This window comes from Macrobrachium nipponense, chromosome 23, assembly GCF_015104395.2.
Source record: "Macrobrachium nipponense isolate FS-2020 chromosome 23, ASM1510439v2, whole genome shotgun sequence".
NCBI classification, from domain to species: domain Eukaryota; kingdom Metazoa; phylum Arthropoda; class Malacostraca; order Decapoda; family Palaemonidae; genus Macrobrachium; species Macrobrachium nipponense.
This window is the reverse complement of record NC_061090.1, coordinates 82951138-82963847: the sequence shown is the minus strand read 5'-3', so window position 1 is coordinate 82963847 and position 12710 is coordinate 82951138. Positions and strand designations below refer to the sequence as shown.

The following is a 12710-nucleotide window of genomic DNA, read 5'->3' as shown; positions in this document are numbered from 1 at the left end:
AGAAGTGCTGTTTATTCTTGAACAAAAGTCTCCTCTCAACACCACTCAAGAAGTGTTCCTGATACCGACGTGTGTGAAGAGGACCATGCCCCTCCCTCCTAACAAAGTACCAGCGCACATGATACCAGCAACACCGGACGTGAAGCACATTATGAGAATAATACCAGGGGTGATGTCACTCAGGTAGAAGCCAATCAAGAGGCTTCCAGTGATATTCCCCGTCTGAGAAAGTCCGTAAGACTAAAAAAACGCTCACCATATGAGTCACCTTCCCAGGAGTCAATGAAAACTCAACCTTCTCCAGGGATTCTCCTGGCCATACTCGAGAGCCCGCAACATGAGGATGTAAGGAGAGGGACTTGCCACTGGAATTCAGTCCCTCAGCATATATCGCTGGAAAATGTCCTAAGGATCTGGACGAAACGTCCCTTGGAGAGAGAGAGAGAGAGAGAGAGAGAGAGAGAGAGAGAGAGAGAGAGAGAGAGAGAGAGAGAGAGAGAGAGAGAGAGAATTGCATAAGCAATAATAAACACCAAAATGACTCAACTGAATTTTGCCATGCCCTTTGGTGTGTTGCTCGCCAGCCTAAGCAACAATGAAAAAGCCGTTAGTAGAATAGGCAAGACTCTACAAGATTAATATTGCTGAAGCAGCAAATATTATTATTATTATTATTACTATTATTATTATTATTGTTATTATTATTATTATTATTATTATTATTATTAACATTTGAAAATATAAATAAACATAGTGCATATATACATGTACCATAGAAAATCTCTCATCTCAGTAAAAGAGAGAGAGAGAGAGAGTATTATTTAATGTTATTTAATTTATACATAAAGCCTTGAAAACTTATAAATTACATGAAAATTAAACAAACACTTTTGCAGGGTTTCTCCAGGATTCAAAAATGTTGCATTTCCATTTGCGTGTATGTGAAATACTCACGTATGATAATTAGTTAGGTTCCAATGAAACGTTCATGCTATTGTGAATTTGTGCAACTTGATTTGCTTAAGATTGGGGTACTTTTATTGTGTTTGCAAGGTTTCAGTATCTACCATGCTTGGCAACAGTGCATGTGATCTCTCACCTGCCCTCTCCACCAGTTGTCTAAATATGCTATTAAACGTATTCCTTCTTTCCTGAGTTCTCAGACAACTGCAGTCGCCAATTTTGTAAAGATTCTTGGAGCAGTGTTTAGCCCAAAAGGCATACCTTGAACCTGTACGTATTTTTCCCTATCCGGAATCCTAGGAAGATGCGGAAGGGAACGGCAATTGGGATGTGCCAGTATGCATCTTTCAGATCTTTAGAAACTGTCCAGGTCCCTTTGGGAATGACTGAACGTACTTTGGCAACAGTAGTCATTAGAAACTTTTGGCAAACAATGTGTTTGTTCAATGTCGATAGGTCAAGGGCCACTCTTTGTTTGGAGGAATCCTTTTTGGGAACACTGAAGAGTCGTGCTTGGGGACGAATATATGAATGTTCCTGTATGGCTCATTTTAACATGGCCTTCTGCATGTAATATTCCAGAGAGGGGTCTGGTTTCAGAACCCTTTCAAAGATGGGTCGGGGGGGGGGGGGGGGGGCGATGAGATCATTGCCACCCCTGCCCATTTGGAATACTAATGCTGTGTCCCCAAAGAGAAGACTTCCATTCCTTGTGATATCTTTGAAGCTGACCCTTGACCAAACAACTCCTATTTGTATCCCCCCCTCTTCCTCTACCTTTGCCCTTGATGGGCATTCCAGGTGTTGCTTTTCCTTTTCCTTTGTTGGACTGTTTTTGGATCTTGGGAATAGGATGTACTTTCTGCTGAGTAGATTGATGTATATTTTGAGGAAGTTGTCCTTGTTTGTTCCGACGCCGTATACTTATCCCGAACTACTATCGTAGGAGAATCCCTGGATGTCAATGTCAACCTGGCACCGACCAGAAAAACCTGGTTATTCCTTCGCCTACCTTTAGCCAGGTACGTGCTCCAGGGGTTGAAGGTCCTGACCCCTGACTGGGTCTCCAGCCCTCTCCTGGTCACTGTAGCATTCACATGCTTCAGCTTGTTGTCTGTTACCGGCCCGTTACCCTTTGTGTTTCCCTGTGTGTGTGTGTATGTGTGTGTGTTGACCACATGTGTGTTGGTTTCAGTTTTTAGGTGGAGGCTACTTATCAACGGCGTTGCCCTGGTCCTGAGGGCAGGGCTTGTTGGGCTTTTCTCTCTCCTGTGAAGATAGACCCCACACTTTATGTAACATGTAGGCGCTGCCCGTGTTCGCACAAGACCACGTGTGAGGAGTGCGCCTTGTGGAACGGATCATCAATGGGATCCAGCCTCAACAAAGAGGAAGAAAAAGTCTCAATCCCCCTCCAAGAAGTCTTCCTCAGGGCTTCTGAGGAGTAGAAATATGAGACAGGGACTGGAGGCCCTTCACTGTCTCCGGTTCCGCTCCAGGATTCCCCAGTGGAGCGTTGGGATTTTTCCCCCGTCTCCTCCCAGTGAGGGGACCTAGGTGATTCCATTGCTGGGCCCCTAAGGAGTCCTTTTCTTTGCCCCTACAGAATGTACCATCAGGCGATACTGCCTTCCTTCAGGAGTGTTGGACACGTGGTGGTCTGTAGGGCGCCCTGTCTATGGACGCTCTGGTAGCGGTGCTGCGTGCCGCAAAGAATCTGCCTCCTGCTGCGGAGTGTCCCGCTCCTGAGTGGAGCGCTCCGCTAGGTCCACCCAGTGTCCCCGTGGGCCTGTTCTCGTCCTCCTCTGCTATCCCAGCTGGGATCTCCCAGGTAGGCGGCGTGAGTCGACGGAGTCTTCAGAGGTCCCGCCGGGCCGTGGTCTGGGACCCCTCGTACCCTAGGTAGGTCCCCCTGTGGGAGGAGGTGTTCCCATTCTGGGGCCCCTCTTTCCCCCTGCCCGGGTCGGCAAGCCTTGCTAGTGGAACGGGCTTCTGGGGGGGAGGCTCCCACCGATCTCTCCTGCGCCAATCACCCCGGCCACTCTGCCCACTCACCCCAGGACAGGAGCTGCCGCAGGAGAGACAAGAGAAGAGATGTCTCTTCGGATGACAGATCCTCTTTGGACAGTTCCTCTTACAGGTCCTCTCGTAGAAGGCACTGTCGCTCTAAGAGGAGGCGCTATGGGAGGAGTCAAGGACGATCTTACACCTCCTCCCTGGACCAGATCTCCACGTCGTAGCCCGGACCGCAGGGGTCGGAGTAGGAGTGGGTGCTGCTTCCTGACTGCCCGGTCTCCAAGGTCAGTCCCTGAGTGTGCCGCCCCCGCGGGGTTTCCTAGTGAGGGGTGCTCCACTCTCCCTTTGGTTTGTCCCCCTGCAGCCCCGGTGGATCTTGCAACGGTTCTGGTGGCCCCAGCGACCCTCTCATGAGCCAGCCAAGCTCATCCCTGTTTGGGTCCTCTGTCCCCACCCAATGCGCATTCGGAGCGGAGCTTCCTCTCCGCACTCCCCCTGTCCGGAGGGTAGCCTATGATGGCCCCTCCGGCTTGGGGAGGGCTTCATCCCCCAGGGGCGCTTCAGTTCATGGTAAGGGGCACCGGGTCTACCCAGCAGCCCTCTCCTCCCCCGTCACCGCAGCCAGTGGTGGGCCCTCCACGTCCAGCAAGGACTTCGGGGATGAGGTCTTTGTGCAGACCAGTCTGCAAAGTCCCCTGGAGATCCAAGGCACCATGGTCGAGGGGTCGGTGTTCCATAGAGTGGTCGGAGTGATCCAGGCGAAGAACGGATTGGCGAAGAACAGATTGGCGGAACCCTCCATGCCCCCCAGACTCCAGGAAGGCCCTGGCTGTGGACCAGCTGTTCGAGGGGCAGGTAGAAGTGAAGCCATCCCCGTCTCTTCCCCAGGCACTGTACTCCACCGAGGCGCAGGTGGAGGAAGTAGTGGCCAAGACCAAGAATTCCTTGAGGGCTCAGGTCTCCTTGAAGCTCCTCCCTGTGGTCAAGGCCAGACAAAGGAGGCTGTTGCTCCGGAAATTATGTCTCTGGCTTCGAAGTCGGTGGAAGGGCCTCTCATGGCACTCGCCCCGGGCCGTTCAGAGGAGAAGCTTTTGGCAGGCCCTGTCTCGTTTTCCCAGCAGGTCATGGAGTCTACGGCGTGGACCTCCATTTACGTTGTGGCTCGACCACTGGACAGGCGTGGTTGCCAGCTTTGCAACCAAGCATGACTTGCAAGAAGAAGGTGAACTGGCCAGCTTCAAGGAGCTAGTTCTGCCGGGGGCCAAGTTACTAGGCTTCTTTACTACCCAGTTGTTCACGCAGTAGACCAACTGGGTTCTGAGAAGGCACGAGGCCATTCTTGCTGGCCTCCCTAGGGGCTCCTCGGATCAGGAGATAAAAGCCCCTAGGAATGCTCCGATGTCAGGTGAGTCCCTGTTCCCTTACCACCTGGTGGAGGAGGTCCTGGAACATTAGAGGAAGGCTAGCCAACACTCCATCATTTACAGGGCTTCCTCCTCCTTCGGACAACCTGCTGTCCGTCGCAGCCAGGAACCTCAGAAGCTGAGACAAGCATCCAGGCTCGGGGTGTGGGTCCCCCCCTCGAGTATGTTAGAATCGACCTCCAGAGGCTGGGGTCCTCAGAGAACTCAGCCCTCCTCCAGAGCCCCTCAGACCCCCTCCTCCTCCTTTAGGGCCAGGCCCTCTGCCTCTCGGAGAGGTAAGGGCGGCAGCTTCCCCAAACGGAAGTAGGAGATGAGGCCCCCTACCCAACTTGACGCCTCAGATGGGGGGTTGACTCTCGAAACATTGGCGGGATGGGGAGGATCTCCGGGCCGATCCCTGGACTATCCAGGTCCTCAGGGATGGCTACTGGATCCCCTTCCTAAACGAGTCTCCTCTCCTGATGAGGAAGCCCGACGGCAGGGCTTTCCGCCCACAGATCCCCGGTAACGGGGTGGCAATTCAACTGGAGGTACATATATATATATATATATGTACATATATATATATATATATATAGATATTATTAATAAATATTAAATTATTAATATAATTATATATTATATTATATATTATAAATATTGGTTTCTTTTGGGTAAGCAGATTACTTACAGTCTAGTAATATTCAATCATTTATCTTCACTTTAAAACAAATTGCAAGTCTCTAGAACAATATTTCGATTTATGGTGAATTTTTGAAAAAACCGCGCGCCGATTCTCGGCCGAAAATCTCCGAAACGCGTAGGTCACATTCTCCTAATATTTGTGCCTTTTCATATTACGCTTTTTTAGAGTTTTATATATGGAAATGTGCGCAACAACATGCACAATATAACAAAAAATATTGGAAGGTTGTAGCATTTCTCATTTTTGAAATATTTGCATATAAAGTACGATAAGTACGAAAAAAATTACGATCGGTCAACTTTGACTCAACCGAAATGGTCGAAAAACGCATTTGTAACATAAAAATCTTACAGTCTAGTAATATTCAATCATTTATCTTCACTTTAAAGCAAATTGCAAGTCTCTAGAACAATATTTCGATTTATGGTGAATTTTTGAAAAAAATAATTTTTTTCCCTCCGCGCGCCGATTCTCGGCCGAAAATCTCCGAAACGCGTAGGTCACATTCTCCTAATATTTGTGCCTTTTCATATTACGCTTTTTTAGAGTTTTATATATGGAAATGTGCGCAACAACATGCACAATATAACAAAAAATATTGGAAGGTTGTAGCATTTCTCATTTTTTTTATATTTGCATATAAAAAAAATTTTTAAACAAAAATTCGACATTTGGTCAACTTTAACTCGTCCGAAATGGTCGAAAACTGCATTTGTAAGCTAAAACTCTTACAGTATCGTAATATTCCATCATTTACCTTCATTTTGAAACAAATTGCAAGTCTCTATAACAATATTTCGATTTATGGTGAATTTTTTAAAAGATTATTTTTTTACGTCCGCGCGCTACGAATTCATGCATCATTTTGTGATAATATTTTCTCTGTGTTGCTTTTATCGTTTTACAATGTGTTATATACCAAAATGATCGCAATTTAGTGCACATTACAACGGAAAAAAAGTAACTTGTTACCTCTAACCGTTTTGCGCACAGCGCGATTTGAATACAATTATATATGAAATTTCGTTTTTGCGCTATCATATATCGCATTATTTATATATGATAGATAATTTTTTTCATTTCTGATGGTTGCATACTAAACCTCAAGCAATGATGAAAAAAAGCGGCCAAAAATGAACTCTTAATCTTGAAAATTAAGAGCGCTGTGATTTTTTGAAAAAAATATTTTTTCCGCTTCCGCGCTCACTCTCAAACCCCTCCGGCATACGGGAGTCATTTTTTTATTTACCGCTCCGGCGTAAGAGGGTTAATTGATGATGGCCGTCATGCTAAGCCTAATCTAAAGGTAATATCCATGTAATAAGAGTAGCCAAAATACTTCAGTAAGATGTCATTGTCTCCCAACTGGGCAGATTGTACAGCTCATTTTATCTTATACACTATGTTTTCCAGGGTCTTATGCAAGTTATGTTTACTACAACCTAATAGCAATCCAAAATAATCCTCAATCACTGGCTCATATTTTTAATCAGGCATAACAACAAAACTTTTTGGTTTAGGATACATGGGCCATTTAGGTAGTGATGATTTGGAACTTGATGCAAGTAGTTACAAGAACTAAATTTACTGTTCATGCACTTAGCACTTTTATGATAGCTTAAGTTCTCTTAACTCATTCACTTTTTTAGGGCCATCAGCATAAGTGACACTTTACTGTAGTCTTTCATAAACAATATTCTACTTTTCATACCATCAAACTAATGCACCTTTTACACTGGAGTGATCCCTCTCATCGCATCAGACCTGCAGTAAGGAAGAACTCCATTAAGTTCTAACAGCAATGGGAAAAATTACTCATAAAAAATTGCATTTAATATTACATGAAAATATAAATAATACAATTTTTTCTTGCAAAAACATTGGTTAAAACACGGCCACCACAGCATACCATAATGGATAAGCCACCTGTAATGTAATACAGTAATGGAAATTTGCTGTAGAAGAAATGACACGACCTCATCCCTGATTGATCAGATTAGTGTGTACTTCATTACCGACCACAAATAATGTTAATTAAATGTTTTTTGACAGGTTTTCAGGCAGTTCTCCCCCAAAAGAAGATATGCTTTGACCCAGCTGACCCATCTACCTATGAAGAATATGTGAAAGTTTATAATAAGACTATTGAACGTAAGTATTACTCTTGTTTTTGTGCCTCAAAGGTTTTCACTCTTTTGTTTTGACTAACTTTCAGCCAATCATAGCTTTAGTTAATTTATATTGCATGCTCACTTCTATTTTTCATCAGAAAAGGCTATGCATACTTACCATGTTACATTAGTAAACTCAAACTGTATTTTGAATAATGCAGGCGCGGCAGGGAATAAGATTTTATTGTAGTTAGTTATTCATTATATTGCCCAAGATAAGCTTTGAATGATTATGAATCTGGTCTGAATAGAGGCAGTCCCTAGTTATTGGTCGGAGGGAGGGGGATCCATTTTTGATGGCGTGACGGTAATGGAAAATCGCTGATAGCCGAAAATCAGCAGTAATAGCACTGATCCCCAGTTATTGGCGCCACTGTTAACCAGAGATTGGCACATATCGGCACTGAAAATCCTATCATTGTTGCTAGACAAGACCCGGAAAATTCGGATTACCGATAACCAGGGACTGCCTGTACAAGAGTTGTTGCACATGTGAAGCTTTTACAGTATTATAATTTTGATTTGTTTGTGTTGGCACTTCCATTTTGATTTATAAATGCAGACATTATCATATATGGTATAAGATTCAAAGTAATCCTTCAATTATCAGGATTAATGGAGCCAAGCCCCTGTTGGATAAGGGCCAATAAAACTCAACAGGCGTAAAATGGGAACTCAATGCTCTTAATCCCCCTATCTTGTAAATAATGCATAATCATAATCACTAAATGTGCATATAAACAACAACCAGCAAAATTTAAATCGAAAACTTGATGCAAAAGGCAAGTACGTAGCTAGCTTTTTTCCCTTATTTGTAACAAAATATACTGTAGAGGCAGTTTCTGGTTACTGGTGGACTCGGTTAATGGTTAACCGGTTTTATGCCGCTTGTCCAGTGACATAAGATTAGCGATTGATGGTGCCAAATGGGCCGAGTTTCAGTTACTATAGCGTCGACAATAGAGTTATGGCACCATAACATACCTAACAGAGGCACCATTAACTGGTTATCGGTGCCATTAACCGAAACTCGGCACCATGAATTATGAATTTGGTCAGTAGCAGTTTTCGCATTCGTAGCTGGCAGGGACTGCAACAGCCGCTTTCCACCGCTGTCTTGAACATCTGCAAGTAGCTGTTATGTCTCCTTCTCTCGTCTTGTATTCATCAATTAATCACTTTTTACGTGGATCTTGTACCCCTAACTAATATCTGGCTGATTCTGCTCTTTGCAAAGCCACATGTTTTCCTTCTTAGTATTTCTGTGGCTTTTGTGATGCTGTTAATACAGATTTTGACCTTTTTCCATGACCGAGGAAGAAAGAAGTGAGTGGATTAGTGTGGGAACATTTTCTTATGAAGCTCTTTGCGACTGTCCTGTAGTATATGATATGTATGTATTATATCTATTAGTTTGGTTAATATTTTGGTTTTGTAATTATAAGTTGAATGTCTTGGAAAGATCTTATAAATGATTTGGCATGGTATAATTGCATAAATAACAAATGCGGATCACATATTGCTAATACCTGCCAGTAGAGCTTCCTCTATCTCTACGTAAAAGTTTTTGTTCAGAAAGTCAGGCAGTTTTGTTTTACCTACCTTCTGGAGGAACTTGAATCAAAAAGGTGACAGACTCATGAATAACCCAAGTCTAAACCAGAAAATACATTTTCAGCAATGTTTTCTTGTTTGCTCTCTAGTCTATTGTTAAGCAATTTGCTGCATTTTTTCTTCATCCATTATACTTGTAATATTTTTTACTTTCGAAACAAAAACGGTAATTCAAATTGGATTTTTATTTATGGCATCTTTGATTAAATCCAAAAAATCAATTTAGAGTTTTAGTAGAATTACAAATCAAAATAGACCTATGGATTTTTAATTTAGTTGAATGACTACTGAACTTGTTTCAGTCAATCTTGCCATGAGTCCTCGTTGAGTTAAATACTATCCAGAAGTACGAGATATATTACTCCTAATCTCTTGATTGGAGACATCATCATAGACAATGATTTCTTGACCTTCCTCCTGAAGTCAAATTTCCAGATAACCATCAATTGTATAATAGTCTTGAACCTCATGAGTCCCCATGACCCCTGGTAGACAAAATTTAATGTTACAAACATATTAGCTATATTTTGTGCAGAAATTACTCTTTTGTGTTGGGAAAAGGTTACAAAACCCCAAAACAATGCCTATGCCTATTAAACAAACGAATTTATTCCTCATTACTTATCTAATGGTTCCCATAAAAGAATAGGCATCTCAAGGAGTCACTGACTTGGATTTTCTAGCCACAGAAATCGAGACACTTCCAATACCAATTTACCCCTCAACCTGAACTCATACATACAATGTCGTACTTGCATTGATATTGATATATGGGGTTGATACAAAATTCAGGATGCATCACATCACTTGGTTATTCCTTTACGTCTTTCTTTCTTCATCAAAGCAACTAGAGTCTAATCTAATACCAATATATCTTCTGTGTACACTTCTCAGATTTAGGTAAGATAGTTTTCAAGTCTAACAAGTCCCGCGACAGTAAAAAATATGTGTAGCCATAATGAAGGAATCGACGACAAAATAAAGACTTATCATGTAGTCTAATCTAATACCAATATATCTTCTGTGTACACTTCTCAGATTTAGGTAAGATAGTTTTCAAGTCTCACATAGTCCCGCCGACAGAAAAAAATATGTGTAGCCATTAATGAAGAATCGACGACAAAATAAGACTTATCATGTAGTCATAATATTATACAAAACTATATAACTTATCAAAACTAATTCCTGTCGGCTTTCTGATGATATTAAGGCAAATAGGTATAATATTGATAAGCCATTACATCAAATAGGACTCAGAACTCTCACATGTATATGCCACCACTAGGCATAAGTCATGCCGATATTTGTGCGCATTCAAAATGGCATGGCTGGTTTGTCAGGGTTATAATTCTATGGTGATTTTAACATTTTGTTCAGGAGGCCATTTCGTTTGAGCTATTCACATGACACATGGCTATAATCTTGTAGGTCCCTTAAGGCTGTAAAATGGCAAATGTTGTCGACGTATAATCTTGTAGGTCACTTAAGGCTGTAAAATGGTAAATGTTGTCGACGTATAATCTTGTAGGTCACTTAAGGCTGTAAAATGGCAAATGTTGTCGACGTATAATCTTGTAGGTCCCTTAAGGCTGTAAAATGGCAAATGTTGTTGACATATAATCTTGTAGATCCCTTAAGGCTGTAAAATGGCAAATGTTGTCGACGTATAATCTTGTAAGTCACTTAAGGCTGTAAAATGGCAAATGTTGTCGACGTATAATCTTGTAGGTCCCTTAAGGCTGTAAAATGGCAAATGTTGTTGACATATAATCTTGTAGGTCCCTTAAGGCTGTAAAATGGCAAATGTTGTCGACGTATAATCTTGTAAGTCACTTAAGGCTGTAAAATGGCAAATGATGTTGACATATAATCTTGTAGGTCCCTTAAGGCTGTAAAATGGCAAATGATGTTTACTATAATCTTGTAGGTCCCTTAAGGCTGTAAAATGGCAAATGATGTTTACTATAATCTTGTAAGTCACTTAAGGCTGTAAAATGGCAAATGATGTTGACATATAATCTTGTAGGTCCCTTAAGGCTGTAAAATGGCAAATGATGTTTACTATAATCTTGTAGGTCCCTTAAGGCTGTAAAATGGCAAATGTTGTTGACTTATAATCTTGTAAGTCACTTAAGGCTGTAAAATGGCTCACCTGCTCCTTCTGGAGTGGGAACTGGGACGCTGTCCTCAAATATAGTGTCTCGGGAGCCCCAGGAATTTGGATCCAGGTTTGTTCTTTTTTCTCTGGTTCCTTGGGCGCCAAAGAAAGTTCCAAGTGCCAGCCCCTCTGTAAAAATGGCGAGAAACACAATAGAATTTAAGAAAGTGTTAGAGGGTGTTGCATGCTGATCACTGTAAGAAAATGTCTTGTTAAGAGAATGTAAGGCCAGCAGAGGCTGATTTGAAAAATTCAGAAAGTAAATGGGCATACATAATGTACCTACTTCAGTGATTAAGGACATTTTTACAAAGTGGAGTGATGTAAAAGATTGTGGAAAATTATCATCCCAACAAAGATGCAATGCATGTCTCCAACATCTTTAATGACAATACTGTGTTGTACTCTGTTATTGTGGATTGTAACCCTGCCACATACGTCCATGTAATGAATGGAACGAAAGATGAAGAAATGAAACTGTAGGTTCTTAAAATTCCATACATTGGCAGCTAAAGCGATGTGAAGGCGGAAGGAAGTTCCGCGCTTCTCTCCTCAGTGACCACAGGACAGGAACTGATTAATGCGTTGTATATATGGCGGGAAGCATATAATAGCAATGTTGCCTCGATGCGTAATGAAACAAGTGGCCTTACAATAAGTAGAGTGCAAAGTAAATGATAATGTAAATGATGCAAAGTAAATGATAAGGTAAACGTAATTCTCTGAATTAATAATATACATGTGTGCATGTAATCTGTATACAATGCAATCGTAATGGTATTTGATATCTATACACACACTAGGCAAATTTGAAAGAGATGGCAGTAAAAAACGAAGAGAAGCAACCCCAGATAGGTCCTTGATACCTGAAATCCTTCTGGAGGGGGATTCCCCTTCCATAAAAATACCTTCTCCTCCCCCCTCTTCCTCCTCCTCCCCTTCTCTCCATCTTCCATTTGGTAACAAGAGTCTTCCACAAAGGTAAGAGTGATGTTAAATGTTCATTATTTGTTTCATTATTCATTTATATTTATTTCTCATTGTTCTCTGTATGTAAAACTGTGTTTATTCCCTATAAAATGTGTTTAAAAAAGAGTTTTTTGGGGGTCTGGAATGCATTAATTGTATTTACATTATTCCTTATGGGTATTATTGTTTCGATTTTTGTACGTTTCGGACTTCGTGGGAGGTTCTAGAACAGTTTATGTACGAAAATCGAGGTTCCACATATATAATGGATATACGGGGAAAATGAACACCACGTTGGGATAATGGTGAAAAAGAGTAGGGTAGTGGTGGAAATAATAGTAAAAAACATATGTGCATGTGTTGTGTACACGGGCTAAGATGCAAAGGAGCAAGAACTAGGTAACTGCTCTAGGTAGAGAAAAATAAATTGTGGTAACGTGGCAATGACATAAGATGGAGTGGGAGAGGCATATAAGTCGAAAATGAAACCATGATAGATGTTACAAAAATTGACTGAGTGAATAAAAGACTAATGAATAGAGTGGTCTTAATAGCAAAGATTGTGTAAATATTATCTTTATATGTATACAGAAAATAATGCAGAAATTGTAGCACACGTTGATGATGGGGTATCAACCACCATTAGCTTTGGTATTATGGGCCCTTTTTGGGTTCTACAGGTTCTTAAAAAAATTTTAGGACTGAGAATA

The 12710-nt window shown here is 41.8% G+C and overlaps 1 protein-coding gene across 4 annotated transcripts in view; it reads left to right on the top strand.

Moving 5' to 3' along the window:
* LOC135202283 (sodium/potassium-transporting ATPase subunit beta-1-like) overlaps nt 1-12710 on the top strand; it is a 151904-nt gene that overhangs the window by 20465 nt on the left and 118729 nt on the right. For all 4 annotated transcript variants that reach the window (XR_010311708.1, XM_064231608.1, XM_064231593.1 and 1 more), the window contains exon 5: nt 7141-7239. Coding sequence is in view for 3 of the 4 variants with exons in the window: in XM_064231608.1 (XP_064087678.1) it covers nt 7141-7239 (99 nt within the window). In the remaining variant the exon portion in view is untranslated. The remainder of the gene's footprint in view (nt 1-7140; nt 7240-12710) is intronic.